Source organism: Anarrhichthys ocellatus, unplaced genomic scaffold (genome assembly GCF_004355925.1).
Source record: "Anarrhichthys ocellatus isolate YVR2014 unplaced genomic scaffold, GSC_Weel_1.0 scaffold5, whole genome shotgun sequence".
In the NCBI taxonomy this organism is placed as follows: Eukaryota; Metazoa; Chordata; class Actinopteri; order Perciformes; family Anarhichadidae; genus Anarrhichthys; species Anarrhichthys ocellatus.
Window position 1 is genome coordinate 11,446,373 of NW_022280035.1, and position 17,813 is coordinate 11,464,185.

Here is a 17,813-nt window from a genome sequence, read left to right on the forward strand (position 1 = left end):
TTTATCTGAAGGCAGCAATTGCGTCATTTGATTTCTATAGCTAGGGGATACTGACCTTCTGGGTGACTATGAGGAACCGAAGGGCACTGAACTGGGGCATGGTGGGTGTGACCCCAGGCATTTTAGCTGGCAGGGAATGGGGTGAGTCCAGCACAGTGCTTGGGTTCACCATCTTCTCCACCAGCATTAACCAAGCATCCAGGAACTCCCCTGTCCCATCTGGTAGATCAGTGTGCTCCAGACCCTCAGATACAGGTACCTTCCCACCCATCGACAGGGCCCAGTTAAATGTCCTGCACACAACCAATAAAACTCCCGTTTAACATAGAAATTTAAATATTATGGATATTAAGAAGCAAAATGTTAAGATAAAAATACTGTTCTTGATATGTCACTGCACATCAGGAGACTTACTCAAATAAGGCATCATGACCCCCAGAGCAAAAGAACTTTTGCAACATAAGGTGGTAGGGGTACTTCCTCTCATCAAACAGCATGGGGGATGTGAAGCCCACTGAGCAGATGAAGAAAGTCAGCCTGCCAGACAAAAAGTAAAGAATAAAAACAACACTCCATATCACCTGTGTGTGCAAAGCAGATGTAACAATGGAAGTGGTCTCTTACCTGAAACGAGGCGTGGGTGTGTAGGGCGGGGGCTGCCAACTCAGACCCTTGGTGAGGAGCTTTGTCAGGGCAGAGGCAGTGGCCCGGGCAGCAGGCGTGGGGGTAGTGCCTGTGCTTGTGGCGTGGTGGGAGCGGCGTTGGCGCACTGGGGAGCCCACACACAGCTTCACCAGCAGGCCAAACAGCTCAGCCAGAGCCCGCCCTAACCGAGATGAAGCTGGACAGACGCATGAAGGTTAGTGCGAGACCATAAAACTCACAAGGATGTAAGGTAATTTAAGACATGTTAAAATATTAGAAGATATAAAAACTTGATTGGGACATAGAAATGAGCTCACCAGACAGTAGAGGTTTTATCTGTTTTATGCGGGTGGCCATAGCTGGGGTGAGTTTGGACTTGGCCTTCGGGTCTGTTGCGGTGGGTTCGTCCGTCTCCATGGGAGCCAAGGTGTCCCCATCTAGACCCATGCCTTCCAACAGTCCACCAGCAGTTGAATCCACAGTCACTGCCTCAGACTCTGTTCGATAAATGTAGAGGAGATTAAAGTGGTTGGTGGGTGTCCAGGTACATGGTGGTTTTCAGTGAACAAAGTTAAACGGTTGAATTACCAGTTCTCCTTGAGCCAGATGATGTGGTTGCTGCAGTGCTGCCAGATGGCTTCTCCTCTTTGGGCACCAGCTTCTGCATGTCGGCCTGGCCAAACTCGCATCCTGGAGGCAGACTGTGGGGGCACAGGCGAGAGGTGTTACAGGATAACAGCTGATTGAACAGTTAAAAAAAAGTAGGGTAAAGGAACAGAAATTCACCTGTTAGGCGTGCACAGGGACAGCAGCACGGTACTCTCCCATACCAGAGAGCAGTAGAGCTGACTCAGCTTGTTGAGAACACTCAAGCCCAGCTGGGAGCCCCACTGGTTGACTGAGATAGCTCTGATCTCACTCTGTTTAGAAAGGGAGCAGAAACATTCAGGGTGCTAAACCGTTCCGAGATGAAATATGAAGCCACCCCCATTAACAAAATACATCCATATTTACCTGTCCTACTCTGCAAGTATGGACAAACATGAGGATGTAGGCATGCGCTGCAGTAAGAGCATGTAGCAGTGGTGTGGCACGGGCCGACAACGTCGGGTCGGTGACATGGCCCGCGTTGGCCAGTTCTCTGAGAAGGACGGATCCACCAGGCACCTCAATCGGTCGATGAAGTGGCTCCAGAGACGTCAGGATGCTGTCCAGTTGGCACAGGCCCTCCTGGAGTACCTTAGGCTCATGAGAGAGAGTCTAACGGGGAGAATTTGGGGGAAAACTATTCAGTCTAAATTCAGCAAACGATAGTCATATATGAAAATAGTCAGTTGGCTACATCTGGCACAGGGTATTGATGGTAATGTCCGTCGTTCCTGCTAGATAAATAAATACAACAAAGATTGTGCTCACCAATATGGACTTGCAGACACCGGCTACAGCCTGGCAGGCAGCAGACGTGGGGAAGTCTATGGGCAAGTTGGGCAGGCCCAGAATAGAAACCAGAGGTAGCAGACCCTTCTGGCTGACAAACTCCTGACAGTGGTCATCTGTGGTGTTGTTGCTTAGAATGGATTCCACAAACTTCATCTAGAAAACATGTGCATCGCAAATCAGTGACTGAAGTGTAAAATTAGTTGAGCAGTGTTTCCATTAATAACCAAGACTGTGGCGGCCCGCCAAAGTCTATTTTGCCCCACCACGGTTTCATAATGAACCAAAAATAATTTTAGCTTCACAATAGGAGAGCTGTCTGGCCCTCCAGGCGCATTTACAACACAGCGCTACCCAGCGCCTGGCTTTAGTTCGGCTCAGAAAGTGAAACTGAGCTCTGCTTTATAGCTTGGAATATTTCCCAACATGCCCATAACCTTACTAAAACTGTCAAAGAAATCACACTCACCACATTCAGAATATAATCCATTAGAGGAATGGGTATCCGCTCCTCAGTGCCCACGACCCTGCAAGAATTCAAACATCATCAGAATTGAAAACTAAAACATCTGAAATCTAGTTGACTGACTTGAAGAAAATCAAAGTCTGTAAGGAGTTGTTCTATTCTATTGCGTTATGAACTCAGCGTCATACAGTTCAAGTGGCACTGACTGTCTGGTGCTCTCTGCTTCCCCCTGCTGCTGGCTGAATGTGTGGAGGGCCTCCTCTTCCTCTTCGTCCTCACTTGAAGCTTCTTCAGCAGCGTGACTGGAGCGTGCTGGTGGCACCGCCACAGTGCCATCTGCTTTCTGGATAGACGGTTTCTGGCAGATGTACTCGGGGGCTCGACCTAGGTTGCAGATCTCCTCCAGTAACTGGAACACAAATGTGCCTTTAATTATCCTGCAAAACCATGTGGCTAGAAGACTAGAAAGATCGCTTGTGAATGAAGATACGCTACCTTAATAATGGCAGTAGTAGCATCAGTCTTCAAAGTGGGCTGGTGCCTCATGAGCTCATCCACAGCACTCCCCAAATTGGATGCAGTGTCACCTGATGCCGAAGAAAGAACATGTCATCCACTCAAGCACATTCCACAGATGAAGATCTCAATAACACAACACATACAGTTTAACTTACCCAACGGGTCTGAGCTGCGCCGCCGTCGCATGGCAGGCAGGTAGTCAGGGGACAAAAGCACTTTGAAGAGGCGCTCAAACGGCTGGCACTGAACGAAGGAGTGCAGGCCTCTCGCGTTCAGGCAGAGGGCGCTGAACACATTAGGGAGAGAACCCAACACCTCACGGGTAGCAGGAACCTGGGCAGAGACACAGTGAAAAAAATATATAGAATTAACACACAAACTTTCCAGTTTTCTAGGACCCAACATCAACCTGCGCCTTTTAACAGTGCTGGCTCACGTTGTGACCCTTTTACAGAAAACTCTATGGCCTGCGTTTTTGCCATCAAGTTGTTTTAACATCCCATAACCAGACCTGGGTCGGCCAATGGACAACACAAATTACACACAGGGATTCAGGTATGTTTATAGGGATGTAAATTGAATGAATGCATCCACAGGTTTAAAACCTGATCTTTTGACACAGGGCAACCCCTTTACACTGAAATTCAACCATTATCCAAAGCAAATGAAGAGCTGGGCGCAAAGTCTCTTAGCCATCTCTGAAATACTAGTCACAATTTCAGATTATCTAATTCAGTACAGGTGCTGAGACAATGAGAGAAAATGAAACTGATAATATTGAACTGGTGTTAACGGTCAGATACAAAAGGAGGAGAGAGGAAAACAGGCAGCACACAAGGGAAGTGCTGGACACTCACATCTTTGATGAGAAGGGCGTGCAGCATGACATCAGTGAGACCGTTATCCTGCAGGGAGGAGAGCAGGGATGGCTCCTGGAACACAAACACTGTCACAACCTCCGTCGCTACAAACCCAAAAGACAGACAACAGCAAGAGGGGAAAAAGAAAAAAGGAGATCATAATCCATAACAATCACAACACATTTCACATAGCATTAATAAGCAAACAGAGACATTTCATTACATTCAATTGATTTGTCCAGTTAAATATGACATGTCTGTAGTCAAGTGAGAGCACTTTGCTCAGTCAGAAGAGGCTACTGTGAACTCACCCAAGAGGAACAGTGAAGGGCCGTAATACTCTGCATTACTGATGATGTGCTTGAGTGAGGTAGGCAACGAACCATCCATTACTTTATGAGAAAAAGAGGGTACATATACACATAAACAACCAACATTTCCATTGTGAAATCTTGGGATAACAATGTATTAACCTGTTCAACATGTATAAACAAGATTAATACAAAACCTTTAATCTCAAATGTATCCAACAAATAAGAGAATTGCCAGTGACTCACCGTGGCGGATACCATCAGAAAAGGCAGGGTCCTGGATTGCTTTCTTCAAAAAATTGAGCATCGACTTTAACAGCGCTGCCCTCTGGGGTATACACTGCATACCTAGAGAGACAGAGTGGCATAGTGACGACAGAGGACAATAGTGGCACGTGTTTGGGACTTTTTTTGTGTGCGCTTGCTGTGTGTACCTGCACGGGGCGTGTTAGAAGCACTGGTCTGTGCTCGGAGGTCCGCTTCTGGTCTGGAACCAGAAGACGTGGACGGTCCAGGGCTACTTTCCATGGCAACCTCTGACACTAAGAATACATAATAATGGCAAATCAACACAACAGCCAGGGGATTCTTTCTTATTTGGTGATATTGACTAATAGCCTAGAATGTAAATTACAGCCTTGACTTATAGATATGAATTTATAAAGGTGAGTGACTTACTCTCCATGTCTGTGTCCATGTCTTCAGACTCGTTAGCTGTGCTAGGCCTCTGGATCTTTGGCTTGATGACAAAAGGGCACTCTTTCCTTGACAGGTCCACCTCATGCTACACAGAGATGGAGAGAGTGATGAAGGGAAGAACGAGTGAGACCAGAGGTTTAGCAGAACTTTCAGAGACTCTATAGCGGAAGGCTGCTGTGTCAGGAATGAGAACGCAAAGTGTATAAACCAACCTCTAGCCTGGAGATAAAAATGGTAAGGCCGCTGTGGGACTGAAAGGCAGCCATATCAAGGTTGGTGATGAGGTCCACGACCCGCACTGCTCGCGTCACAAAGGTGATCTGGTCCTGCTCATCACCCAGAAACTTGATAACCTACAAAGTTAGATAATAAAACGGCAGACTTAATAAAAAGAAGAAAAAAAAAGAAAGAAAAAACGCAATTGGTAATGACGTATTGGTAGGATGAGAATATACCTTCAGGAGGGCTTCCATCATGCCACAGGACACAAGGGCTTCCCCTCCAGCATCATAGCTAGCCAAGTGGTAGAGGAATGAGAAGAGCGCAGTGGCAAACTGGTGCGGGTAGGGTTCCATCAGAGGGTCTAGGAAAAAGAAAAATGTAAAGTTAACAAACAAGCTTCAACTTGAAATGTCCCACTATCTTGTGCATCACACACTAAACTGTGACACAAAAAGTTTTGGCTGCAATCTCACCGATCATTGCTTGTATGCAGTTGCGCACCAACACAGGCAGGAAGCCATGGTAGGAGGCAGTGCCGGTGCAGTCGATGATGTTGGAAAGCTTGGGCGTCCTCTCCAGATGGACAATCGAAGTTAAAGTGCGCAAAGACGCTGCCTTGATATCCTGAAGGACGAAAACAAATTCAGCATTTCAGAAAACTGAACACTAAAAAGGGACTTTATGAGACTTCTGCCTCGACACTGTACAGTACACAAATTAGGATAACCTAAAAGTAATCTTGGTCTGACAAGGCAGCAAAAGATGTCTAATGTAATTTTACAAATAAAGTGCTACTGCTAATGTGTCATAGGAAGTTAGTGTCATGACATGGTGATTAAGCAGAAGAAGCAAAAGTCTTTCTTACCACAAGCTGTTTGTCTGTAATCTGTAATACATCCACCAGCTCCTCTATCAAGCCGTTATACAGAATACTGTTGGCCGACTCTTGGAGTGCATTTGAATACACTGCAAAGAAAGAGAAAACATCAGGAGTTAAAACTTGGAACAAAACCCTTTGTCCCTTTATCTTGGGAAGAAGGCTTCTACTCACCCAGTATAGAGATAGCATGCAGGCGGGCCTGCACAGCCTGCAACCTCTTCTTGTGATTTGAGAAACCATGGGCCAGTCGAATGTGTGTGAACAGCAAGGTCTGCTTGTCTTTAGGGATGTTGTACATCACAGTCAATGACTCCATGATCTCAGATGGGCTCTCTGATATCTAAGAGACGCAGAACATGTGTAGGATGAAGAACCCACGGTACTGTTGCTCAACTGTTAATGACAATCATATTGATATGATAATTTGACTGTACCTTGTCGAGCTGCTCGATGTGAATATAGTGTAGTGTGTTACTACTTGTCTGCAAGGGAAAGGAGTTCAGAAGGGTTAGGAAAGAAGGCAAGTCATCAACATAGTATTCCAAAAATATCTTTTGTTTTTATTACAGAATGACTGCATAAATAAATATCTTGGTCTTTACCTTCCTCTCTACTTTTACCTCGGGGCCCGGTTCAGCGTAAAACTCAAAGTGCAGGGTGGTGGCACTGGGCGGGTACTTCTGCTTATGTACCATCAGGGGGCAGCAGAGTCAGGGATGATAGTTTACATATAGCGTTAATTAGTCTCGTTTGACAGCCTTTATTCATCAACATAAAACAAATAGTCCCATAGCTGTAGGTAGTTGATAGACGATTATTTAACAGCACACTGTAAAATTCTTACCGTCATAAGCAGATCCCTGCAGCACTCAGCCAGACCAAAGCCATTCTCCTTTCCTCCCCAGCTCTACAGAAGGAAACAAAGAGACTAAACAATACAGCTCTTCCTCTTGGAATCATGGTAATAGGAAAACAATAGCGTTCACTAGACCTCAGCCAGGTGTTGCAATCGGGCCAGCAGAGGCGTCCTTTTGTCAGATCCCAGTCTTGTGATGTAGTTGGAGCGCTTACTGAACACATACAGCAGGTTCAGCACAGACAGGACCACCTGCATGTCACATGATGCTAACAAGGTGGTTAAGTGCTGTAAAAAGGGGGTGGGAGTGGTAGATGAAAGAGGGTTAAAGTTAGTGAGCTGCATTACTTTTTCCAGGAAAAACAGTAGTGGTCCAGAGTGTACCAGGTTCATGCCTACCTCTATGGAGCTGTAGAGGTGCCTAGAGAAGCTATACTCAATGAGCAGGGCCGTGAAGTTGAGAACTGCCAAAAGCAGGGCTTTGAGCTGTCCATTATCGGGACGGTCACACACCAGCAGCCATGACATGTTCTCCACTGTCTGGCCTGCATCACACAGTATGCCATCAAAGCGGTCCAGTAGATCCACCCAGTGGTACAGCTCACACTGTTGAAGACAAATCATCTTCAGTAACAGTAAAATATCACAGGGGACTGCTTTCTGAAGACAAGTATTTGGAATGGTTGAACTCTTGATACAAGCATACGACAGATTTCCCAAAGTAAACCTGATGTGAAATGACATTTAACATTATATTCCTTAGTGGGCTTGTTTTCTTGTTTGGATTTGGGGTTTTTCTTTAGCTCATTTTTAGCTCAAGTGGTTATAGTCAAAAGTTTTTACATGTGGGAAATGTGGAAACAATGTCCAAATAAAACTGCTAAAAACCAGCCTCCAAGAGATGGTTAAACAATCTGTTTGTATTCAGGATGGTGTTGACATTTCCTTTCCTACTCTCTGCATACCTGCTCTTGCCATCTGCCCGTCTTATTCTTTACTTTTTAGGCTTTCTGGTGGAGCAAATGCTCATACCAACAGGGGAATAGTAATTACCGTTTGAACAACCAAGGCATCCTGGTGAGCAAGCAGTCCAAGAGTACATCCACATTAAACCAGTTAAAAATATATATTTTTCAGCACTCCATTCACGCCAAAGCATTTTTTTTGGGGGGGGGGGGGACTTTAAGTCATATCTAGCTTACCCTGTGGTCTTCTCATTTTAAATGTCGATACAGCCGATCACACAGCAAAGATGTTGTCATTAATCTGACTTGTCATTAATATAAATGTCTATCTATTCATGAATTTTGTAAGAGGATGTACAAGGTTAAAAATAATGATGTGCGGCACAGCAGCATGAGAATGATTAGTGCTTCATATGTAGTGTCAAGGAGCCACAAATAAATCACTATTTCATACTCATTACATTAATCAGTAGTTATGCAAATTTGGGCAGAAAACATTGTGACCATAAACAATAATTTATTCAGCTGTGCTGCATGCTGGCTGGATGAGCCTTTTTGTTATTTAACAACTGACAGTGTAATAGAGATTTGGCCATTTCTCTATTTAGTTTTTTTTACAAAAACAATCTAGAAAAACTAACGTCTTAAATTTTTTTATGAAGACACTATTTTTAAAGAAATTTTGGTTTAGTGCAGACACAGTCTAAGACGTGTCCCAATGCCTGTCAAATTCCTGGAATACGCATCTTATGTCTGTGACAATCATTGACTGGTGGGATGGACGGGGTTCCAAAAGAAATGACTCAGGATGGTGCCTCTTCCCATTTTCTTTGGGGCTTACCTTGCCAATATTCCAGGTCTTGATGTGCTGCAGTTCAACCAGCAGTTGCTCATCACTGCATGCCTTGAGCTTCTCTATAAGTATCCTGCAGTCGGCAGGCTGTTGGTTCAGAAGAGGCATAAAATGGTTAGTCAGAAGTGAGTGCACGGACCTCCAATGGCTCTTTTCTACTAGCATAGCACAGTATAGCACACATTAGCGATGCTGTGACATGCCGAGACACACAAATCTGCATTTCTTCTGTGTACTTAAAGAAGGGGCGAAAGGTGCTGACCTGTAATACTGCTGTTTTTCTACCACTTATGAGCAGGACCAAACTATGACCATCTCTGCCCTAAACTGTGTCACTGCACTATAATGGTTGGCTCAACACGGTCGACCATCCAACAAGCAGGTCTGATTAAGCATACTGGCAGCATAACAGAGAGAAACCTTAAGATTGATTTATGCTTGCAGCATTCGGGAGGGTCGCCAAAGTGATGCCACACCAGACACGATGCTTTGTTTCTGGGTGGCAGGTTTTTGCCAATCCTTGCATAGCCAACGTTTTCTAACTATGCGGACGTGTGAAGAAAAATGGAGAACTTTGAGAACGGAGGCTTTGCGCTAGGACAATCCTGCACAGAGTATATAAGATCCACGGGTTTCCTCATCACTATTCCACGTCAGCTAATGTCCTGCAACTATCCTTGACGAATGTATAACTGAGAGTTTACAGTTTTGGGATTTGTTCTCATTTAACATAATCTCAGACGTGTAAGACCTGCGTTACTGCTAGCCACAGCGAAAATGTCCCGCTGCTGCTTAAATGCATACCACTGCTATGACGTTTATTGTGAAGCACAAATGGGAAGTGCAACCTTATTGTCACCAAGGTTAACAACTGACTGCATAATCCTTGCCTTCAGCAGAGATGCACAGATTGCCATTATGGTTTCCTATCACATTTGATCATAGTAAAGCTCGGCTTGGGTATCCCCCAACTCTATTGAAATGATGGTGAGGCTTGGAATGGCCACACAGCAAGCTCTAAGCATACTCACAGCTTCCGTAGGAGTTTTCTTTAACTTGCTTCTGTCTACCTTCATTGTCGATAATCTCTATTTGATGCTCCTGTTGAGAAATGTCCATGTACATCAGAAAACACCATGTGATGCTGAATTTCAATGTGTTATTTACATAATTTGTAAACAAGCCAAATATTGATTTCAACATCTAAAAATTGTAAAACCAATGAGACATTCATATTTAGCGTTGATAACTCTAGATGTGTGAACAATGTGAATTGTACTTACAGAGAATGAATTTGGCAGTACCCACTTAACAGCATGTTCCAGTCAAGTTATCTGTAAAATGATATAAATAAAACTATAAACAGTGTCCCACATACCACATTATAAAATCATGTACAATAGCTTCAAAGATTCATCAATATCAAGAAAGGATTCTCTCTCCCTGAGCATACGTATACACATATACAGAAGTTAGTTAATTCCAATTAATTCATTTTTTCAAAGCACTCAACTAATAAGCAAGGGTAGTGGATATGGGTATTTCCTTTAAATTTATGTTGCAGATCACAAATGACTGATTATTATCTATAATCATATTAATAAGAATAATACATTATAATTATTAATTAAAATGTGATAATGATACAACATTTTATTAAGTTAGCAAGGTCTGAACACCACAAAGCAGACCAATAGCTAGTGGCTAACTAGCAACATTCCACACAAAGTTAATTAAATCAGGCTGGGCCCTACTTAACATCCTACAACGTTTGACTAACGTTTCTTGTACTTCACTCTTATTCAAGTGATGTCTCAATAAAACAGACGTATCAAATCGAGTGACTTGACGCTTTAAGTTACAGCCAACTAGCTAACGTCACCCTGGCTAACAGCATAACGTTATTTACCCATTGTTAACAAGTCATTACACACACGTTGGACTGTAGTTACTAGTCGCAAACGGCATTGGTTTGCTTGGTGACAGGTTGGCAACACGTCTGGAAAAACCAGACAGTGGGAAGATCAACGTACTGAAGAAATTGGTCGGTAAACGTTTGCTACGGAATTTATGTTAGCCCGTGACCAGCTAGCTGTGAGCTACCGGTGGCGTTAGCAAACGATCCTTTTTAGAAATACTTTAAAGCATTTTAATACCACCCGACCAAAAAAAAAGAGTCAGCCAAGTCACAAACAAGTCATACGTGTAATCAACATCAAACATGTAAAATGTAGATAGCCAAAAACCAAGCAATGTTAGCCATCTGTGCCAGAGCTGTCAATTCAGATCTAACAAATCCACCATGCTGTCCTGACCCGACTCTTGACTAATTTAGGTCGGGGCTGCGTAGGCCGCAAAGGAAGCCCGCACACCCCACTCCCGCAACATCGCCGCTCCAAGTAAAAACGAAACTGTAAACACCGCTCGGTGATCAGCGACACTAAAATGGTTGTTAGTCAAGTACGGGTAACCAGGTAGCGCTACTTAGTTACGGCTCTTATCCGGGTTTCCTCGGCTAGATAGTCGTAGCACGCGCTAGCTAGCAAGCTAGCTACCATTAGTTGAATAGCGAGCAGAAACGCGTAATAACTCGCTGAATCATGGCCGGAAGGGTCTAACGTGACACTGCGAGTTTGTCTTTCAGTTTTCGTTCTGGCAAATTGACTACCGGCTACATACTCTGTAAAGAAATGTCTTCATCCGTCCGTTGCTTTATTTTTCAGAGTATCCGCGCTTGTTTCCATAGCACATAGGCACTAGCCGTTGGCACAGTCATCATGACTCTGGGTAGTGTGCAAAAAGTGAGTAACGTTCCGGCACGGACTGTGTGGCCACTGTTCATCGATGCGGTGCATGTTAATATAAGTCCATCGACCCTATGTGTAACGCATTACCTGCATATTGTATGCGATCCTTAACATTCAAGCTCAACAGAGGTCTCCAAATGAGAACATCCACAGCAAACGACCAAAAACACTAGATTAATGATGAATATGACTACATCATCGTGAAAGTGATTTTCATCTAAATCCATCGGGTACAGAACTGTCAACCTCACCTGCATTCTTGATTGTGAACAGTGAACCAAAATTACTGACTTATCAAAACAAAGTATCACCACAGCTGCATTATCCATGCAGCAATACTAAAGAGTACATTTCGAGACCATATTTTAATAAAATCAGGAGCACATTTGGTTATGACTAAACCAGCTAACAATGAAACAAAGAGGAATTCAGGACCCTAGTTTCTTTTAACGTCAGCCGATTAAAGCTCACCACTGATTAACTTAAATGCTGATAATTCTTCAGTTAGTTCAGTAGATAAATGTTTTTTTTCATATTAACCTACTAGCATTATTAGCGTTGTAAATTCCATCAAATCTCAAGACACAATTTCCAGAACACTACCTTCCCTGCAGTACAACATGTTCAAATTATACCTCTCTAGTTCTACCTCTATAGTTCATTAGTATCAATACATTCAAGTCCGACCCAGCCCCTTGTCTCTCAAGGTGTCCCCTAAAGTTCGGTACTTGGTCCCATCCTCTTCATAAGCCACCATTGTCTCCATTCCCACCGCTATGCCGACACACAGCTCTACATCTCCACCAAATCCATCACCCCCAAGTGCCTTAAAAGACATTAAAGACCTGGATATAAGCAAACTTTCTCAAACTCAACAGCGACAAATCTGAAATCCTCATCGTCGGCCCGAAATCCCACAACTTCTCCCTCTGCATCGATGGCACCGCTGTTCCTCTTCCACACATATCCGTAAGCTTGGTATAATTTTCGATCAAACCCTCTTCGAAACTCCACGTCAATGACATCACAAAAAACGCCTTCTTTCATCTCAAAAACACCGCCCATCTACCCCCCTCGCTCATCCACACCTTCATCTCCTCTCTTCTCGACTACTGCAACAGCATCCTGTTTGGCACACACTCACCAAAATCACCAACAAACTACAATACATCCAGAACTCAGCTGCATTTTTATTTAGCAGACCGTCTCTTAAATGAAACACCAAATTTGACACCAATTTCTTTTGAAACAACAGATGCTTTCGGTAATATTTAATTTTGTTCCTAATAATTCCTTCATTCACTTTGTGTTGCTGCTTGTAGCTTTCTCGAGAAACCGTCAAACAAACAACTACAGACTCATCACTGTGTTTCCTCAGGTCCTGAGCAATACACCTGCCGTGAAATAGTTCTGTCACACAGCCGAGACATTACCACTGGACAAGGTAGGCAACTATCTGGGGGGGGCCCCCCCCAACTAAAAGCACTGTAGATTTATAATGATGTTTAGATATGACAAATATTGAATTATGTTACATTCCAACTCATTGCACACCCAAATAACTTACAAAAGGCCTCTACTACCTAATGTGTACTTCTGCTTCAGAGGAAAACGTTGTAGTACTACATTAAGCACACAGAAAGATTTTACTGGTGGCTTTGCAGACACAAATTTGACTCACACAATGTAACAATTCAAACATAAGGCATTATTATTCATTAAACTATCTAGTGTCATATTAGAATTAAAAGCTCCACCTTGAACAGATGTATAGTGAATGCAAGTACATTGTGTCGATAATGCCTCCCTCTATTAAGTTATTACTCAACCAAAAGTCACTGTTAAGTCAGGAACGTCTGAAATATACACTTAGTGGAGGTTATTTCCAAATAGGCATATTAGTCACTTGTTTTGACATAACCGGCGAGGTTATAACGTAGAGCAGATGATTTAAGTAGCGGAGGTATTTTGCTGGCAGTAATATTATTAGTGTTATAAGCTAGTATCAAGTCATACACCAGGAAAATACACACCCTAGTCCCAACTTACTCGCAGTCACACAAGTGAAATACACTCTGGTTCGATTGTGCTTCCAGTTGGCTATCTGCTCATGTTGACTCCAAAGTGAAGTGACGAATAATTCGACTGTAAAGTGAACTGCAGTCAATGGGTTCTTTTCAAAATGCTAGCATGTGTCCTTGATTCGCGTCTTATTCACAAACAAGAGATAGAGCGGAGAAGGTGAGGAAGAGAGAGGAGTTGAGGCCCTGATCCTTTAACTAAATGAGACATCGTTGCCTCGCTGCCGCCATTTTAAGACGTCGAGTAAATAGGATGTGTGACACAGCTGCATCATCTGTCCATTGTTGTGTTGCTGCTGTATTTAATAACCTCTTTACGATTTCTGTCTGAGTATAAATGTGGTTATGAAAACTGAAATATTGACACACATATATATATAATATATATAATATACACACACTCCTGTCTATCTATATGACAACATGAAATACAAATTTGAATGTTGTTATTTATATAATAATCTGACTACAACAGCTGTTTATATTTGTAAAAATCATGTCATGATTATAGCAGTTGAATTGGATGTGGCATACATTCAAGGTGAAATGTCACTGAGGAATGCGGTTAGAACAGCACTACACAAATGGCAGAAAGTTTGATCGTGTATTTGATCATCTTAAATAACTGCAACCTATGAATACAGTTACATTTTTAGAGTCCTGCCTGTGTTGAAATTATTCCCGCTGTGTGTCACGCCTCTTTTATGTGCCAAAAAGACATCCACAAAGGATAGACCGGTGTTTCCTTGCTCTCTCTTCTAGAAGCCTCCTCTGCCCTCATCCCTTCAAGGGACATTCAATGGATTGGAAGATCCTCCATGATTGCAGACGGAACAAGAACGTGAGGAAGCATAAGTTATCATATTGAAAAGCACCCATTGAGCTGCGGTCTGCCCGGTGAGGATGACAAGCTGGACTCCGAAGCCCCCACGCTACACAGAACACTTTATTAATACTCGACGTGTCTAAATCGCACCAGATTCTCAAGATATGCGAAGGACACACAGACAAAGATTCCTTGCTTTATCGTTAGATACATTACAGAAGATGTAAACCCACTCAATACTCTTCACAACATCTATGGATTATCGCAAGGAATGATTGCCTTGTTCTTAAGAGACAATGCTGCAATATTAACTGATATTGGCTTGTCAAAAGAAATTGACATTGTCATGTATACTGGTAGGTGTGCAAAACTAAACTGCACTCTAGGTTATTTGAAATAAAGATTTATGAATATTTAGGGATAATAGTTGCGTTTCTGTAAAAAATAAACATCTTTTACAGATTGTTTCTTTGTTACTCTCAGATATCAGATAGTATAATATTCAAAAATGAAAATAAAATGTCCCTGAGAAGCTACAAAATCCTTCATTATTATTATTATTATTAAGGAATAAAAATAACATAAGGCAGTGTACTGAACAAAAATATTGATATACCTCATTTCACTGCTACTTCCTGTGTGGAAAAAATTCATGCATTTCACCAGAACAGTTTTAGTCAATCTAGTAAATTAGCTAGCAGTACATACCAGAAACAGCTTCGGTTCAATGACTCCACCATTCTCATCCTTGGCTTGCTTTTCAGTTTCTTATAACAATCTGGAAACACAAACACTCAAATCAGATATGAAAGAAAAATCAAGCAGCTTGATTATTGGCACTTTTACTGCCAGCGGGAAGCAGAGCTCTATTAAAACTGCTAAATGTTGTCTTGTCATCAGTTACATACTGTTTAACAATCATTTTTCCTGATGTTTATATTAAAACTATTTTAACTGTGGCTTTTTCCTGCCATTGACAAGTTCAAATCCCAACTCGGACTTGTTTTTGCTATGCATGTACATGCCTTAGTTGGGACAATAAAAACAATTCCAATAGTCTGCATGTGTCGTTATAAATGACCAACTGCTTCATTTGATACAACCTGCATTCTGAATTGTAGGTCAACACCATCACTAAATTGTCTGGAACATGAATGATTGCATAATATCACCTCAACACCCTGAAGAAGGCTGACATGTCTAAACGCTGGTACATTTTGTAATCGTTTTTTGCATCTTGGCTCCGAGCATGCGACTATCTTCTTTCAAACCTAGAATTAAAATCACAACACATATAGTATGACTCTATGCAAGTTAACTAAGGTGCCCCAAACGTGTTGTATATGCTCATACATTTTCAGGTCCACTTATCAGCTGCCTGAGCTTTAAAGTTAGCCTCTGGTCACCAGAAGATCAACTTCAGTGTGCCAGCTACCAAGGACTGGTATGAATTAATAAACTCAGCCATTGTTCACAGAATAAATCAATGCAGCACTCTCTGCCACAAGTTCACTCTTGTTGTCAAGTCACCACAAACATGAAGACAACTCTGTTGTGACGTTTGCAGATGACACTACCGCCATCGGCCGGATTACAAACACCGATGAGACTTCTTATAGAGAGGAAATCAACATCCTTGCACAGTGGTGCTCAGAGATAAACCTACTGCTCAATGTCAGTAAAACCAAGGAGCCGATTGTTGATTTGAGAAAAAAAAAGGAGGCGAAGTTGCACACCCCTGCTACAGCAATGGAGCAAGTTAGCAGCTTTACGTTTTTGATGGGAATCAGCATCACAAACAACCTGACATGGTCATCACACACCTCCATCCCGGGGAAGAAATCTAATAAACGGCTGTATTTCTTAAGGAAAGTTAAGAAGGCAAAATTCCTTCGTCAAGTTCTGGTTAACTTTTACAGAGGAGCAATAGAAAGCATCATGACTACCAACATTACAAACTGGCATTGGATTTGTACGGCACAGCACAGGAGGGCTCTACAGCGCGTGATCAACACCACCCAGAACTTCATTGGCACACATCTACTGAGCATCAGTGATATTGGTGAGAAGAGGAGCCTGCAAAGAGCTACGGGGATATTAAAAGACAAAACCCAGCCACAACCTGTTCACCTCGCTGGAAAGAGATGCAAAAGTATCAGCTACCGAACCACAAGACTTCAAAACAGCTTATTTTCTCTGGCTGCGAGACTACTTAACACTCATTCTCCACCCTCCATATGTAATATAGTTTGTCTAAATGTCGTTGTGCAACCCTGTCGTACAAGGACAAATAAAAACCTTGTCACCAAGAACCAAACGGGATGCTGACATGTTCACTTTGTTAAGTTTATATTAAAATCATTTTGGCTGTGTTAACGGAAAGGCATCACAACTTGCTTTCAAAGACATGTAAATATGATCTGCGTTCGTGGTTGTAAGTATATTTGACTATCACTTAATTTACGACATCTCCCTGAACATTACATCTACAAACAACGCTGCATTAACGTTAACACTGGCGTTGTGAACAGGTTTGATCATCTGCATCATACAATACAGTGACATTAATGGCCGTGGATAGTGCCTTAGTTTATGTACCATTAGCTAACTACACGAACTCGTTTATCACTCCCCAGTAAGCAAACGTGAGGATAGTTGTAACCATGTAAAATCCACTCACATTGTCTGCCAATATTGTTGAAGTAGCGACCGAACGTTACGCAGTTACGCTTAAGCCAATGGTGGCGCAAACGTTAGCAAAGTTAACAGCTAACGCTAGTTAGGTAACGTTAGCTAGGTGTTCAGGCTAACGTTAGTTACTTCGGCTCTAACGGCTAACGTTTACGCTAGCAGATTACGAAAAGTCAAATAACCCAACACACATTTTGACTCTCACCGGTTAATTGTATCATCATTCCCGATGAAACGGGATAGCCATTAAACAGGGGTACCAGTTAGACTTCAACTTGAACAGAGAGGCACATACCCACACACAGTAAACACGAGTATGTCTGCGTGTGGCGTGTATGTTTGCGGGTTTCGCGCGAGCTAACTAGCTAGCTAGCAGTGTGAGCCCCGCACAATGCTCTATCAGTGGGATCATGGCTAAATTAAAAATGGCGGTTTACGTAGCATAGGATCCGTAGTTTAGCCGTAAAATACACTAGTTTTGTAGTCTCGGATCGGAGTGACGGTTGTGAAACATCGATTGCAGTTATTAAGGAAGATACATGTATGCCACCAGTTAGCTAAAACCAATGGCAATACTATGGAATTATTCTTTCTGCTTACCTCGAATGCGTGTTACATTTGCTTCTCCATCTTGCACTAGAGTGGTAGGGCAATTTGGATCTCGCGAGAATACCTGCTGCTGCGTTTACCCAGGG

The 17,813-nt window shown here is 42.7% G+C and overlaps 1 protein-coding gene across 12 annotated transcripts in view; it reads right to left on the bottom strand.

Annotated features, from left to right (window-relative positions):
* The window catches only part of huwe1 (HECT, UBA and WWE domain containing E3 ubiquitin protein ligase 1), a 58,551-nt gene extending 40,738 nt beyond the window's left edge, over positions 1–17,813 (bottom strand). For 6 of the 12 annotated variants that reach the window (XM_031844570.1, XM_031844569.1, XM_031844567.1 and 3 more), the window contains exons 1-32: positions 17,719–17,813; positions 15,136–15,205; positions 9,997–10,047; positions 9,745–9,814; positions 8,702–8,800; positions 7,295–7,501; positions 7,031–7,183; positions 6,884–6,946; positions 6,642–6,722; positions 6,474–6,521; positions 6,211–6,379; positions 6,025–6,125; positions 5,633–5,783; positions 5,393–5,520; positions 5,150–5,290; positions 4,917–5,022; positions 4,673–4,780; positions 4,485–4,586; positions 4,239–4,319; positions 3,925–4,031; positions 3,223–3,400; positions 3,044–3,135; positions 2,737–2,957; positions 2,552–2,609; positions 2,062–2,238; positions 1,660–1,905; positions 1,432–1,565; positions 1,234–1,346; positions 963–1,142; positions 625–841; positions 415–537; positions 56–293 (exon numbers count right to left, since the gene is read on the bottom strand). In XM_031844570.1, coding sequence (XP_031700430.1) covers positions 56–293; positions 415–537; positions 625–841; positions 963–1,142; positions 1,234–1,346; positions 1,432–1,565; positions 1,660–1,905; positions 2,062–2,238; positions 2,552–2,609; positions 2,737–2,957; positions 3,044–3,135; positions 3,223–3,400; positions 3,925–4,031; positions 4,239–4,319; positions 4,485–4,586; positions 4,673–4,780; positions 4,917–5,022; positions 5,150–5,290; positions 5,393–5,520; positions 5,633–5,783; positions 6,025–6,125; positions 6,211–6,379; positions 6,474–6,521; positions 6,642–6,722; positions 6,884–6,946; positions 7,031–7,183; positions 7,295–7,501; positions 8,702–8,800; positions 9,745–9,789 — 3,867 coding nt within the window. In that variant the 5' untranslated portion in view covers positions 9,790–9,814; positions 9,997–10,047; positions 15,136–15,205; positions 17,719–17,813. The other 6 variants (XM_031844572.1, XM_031844565.1, XM_031844568.1 and 3 more) reach the window with 6 other exon arrangements.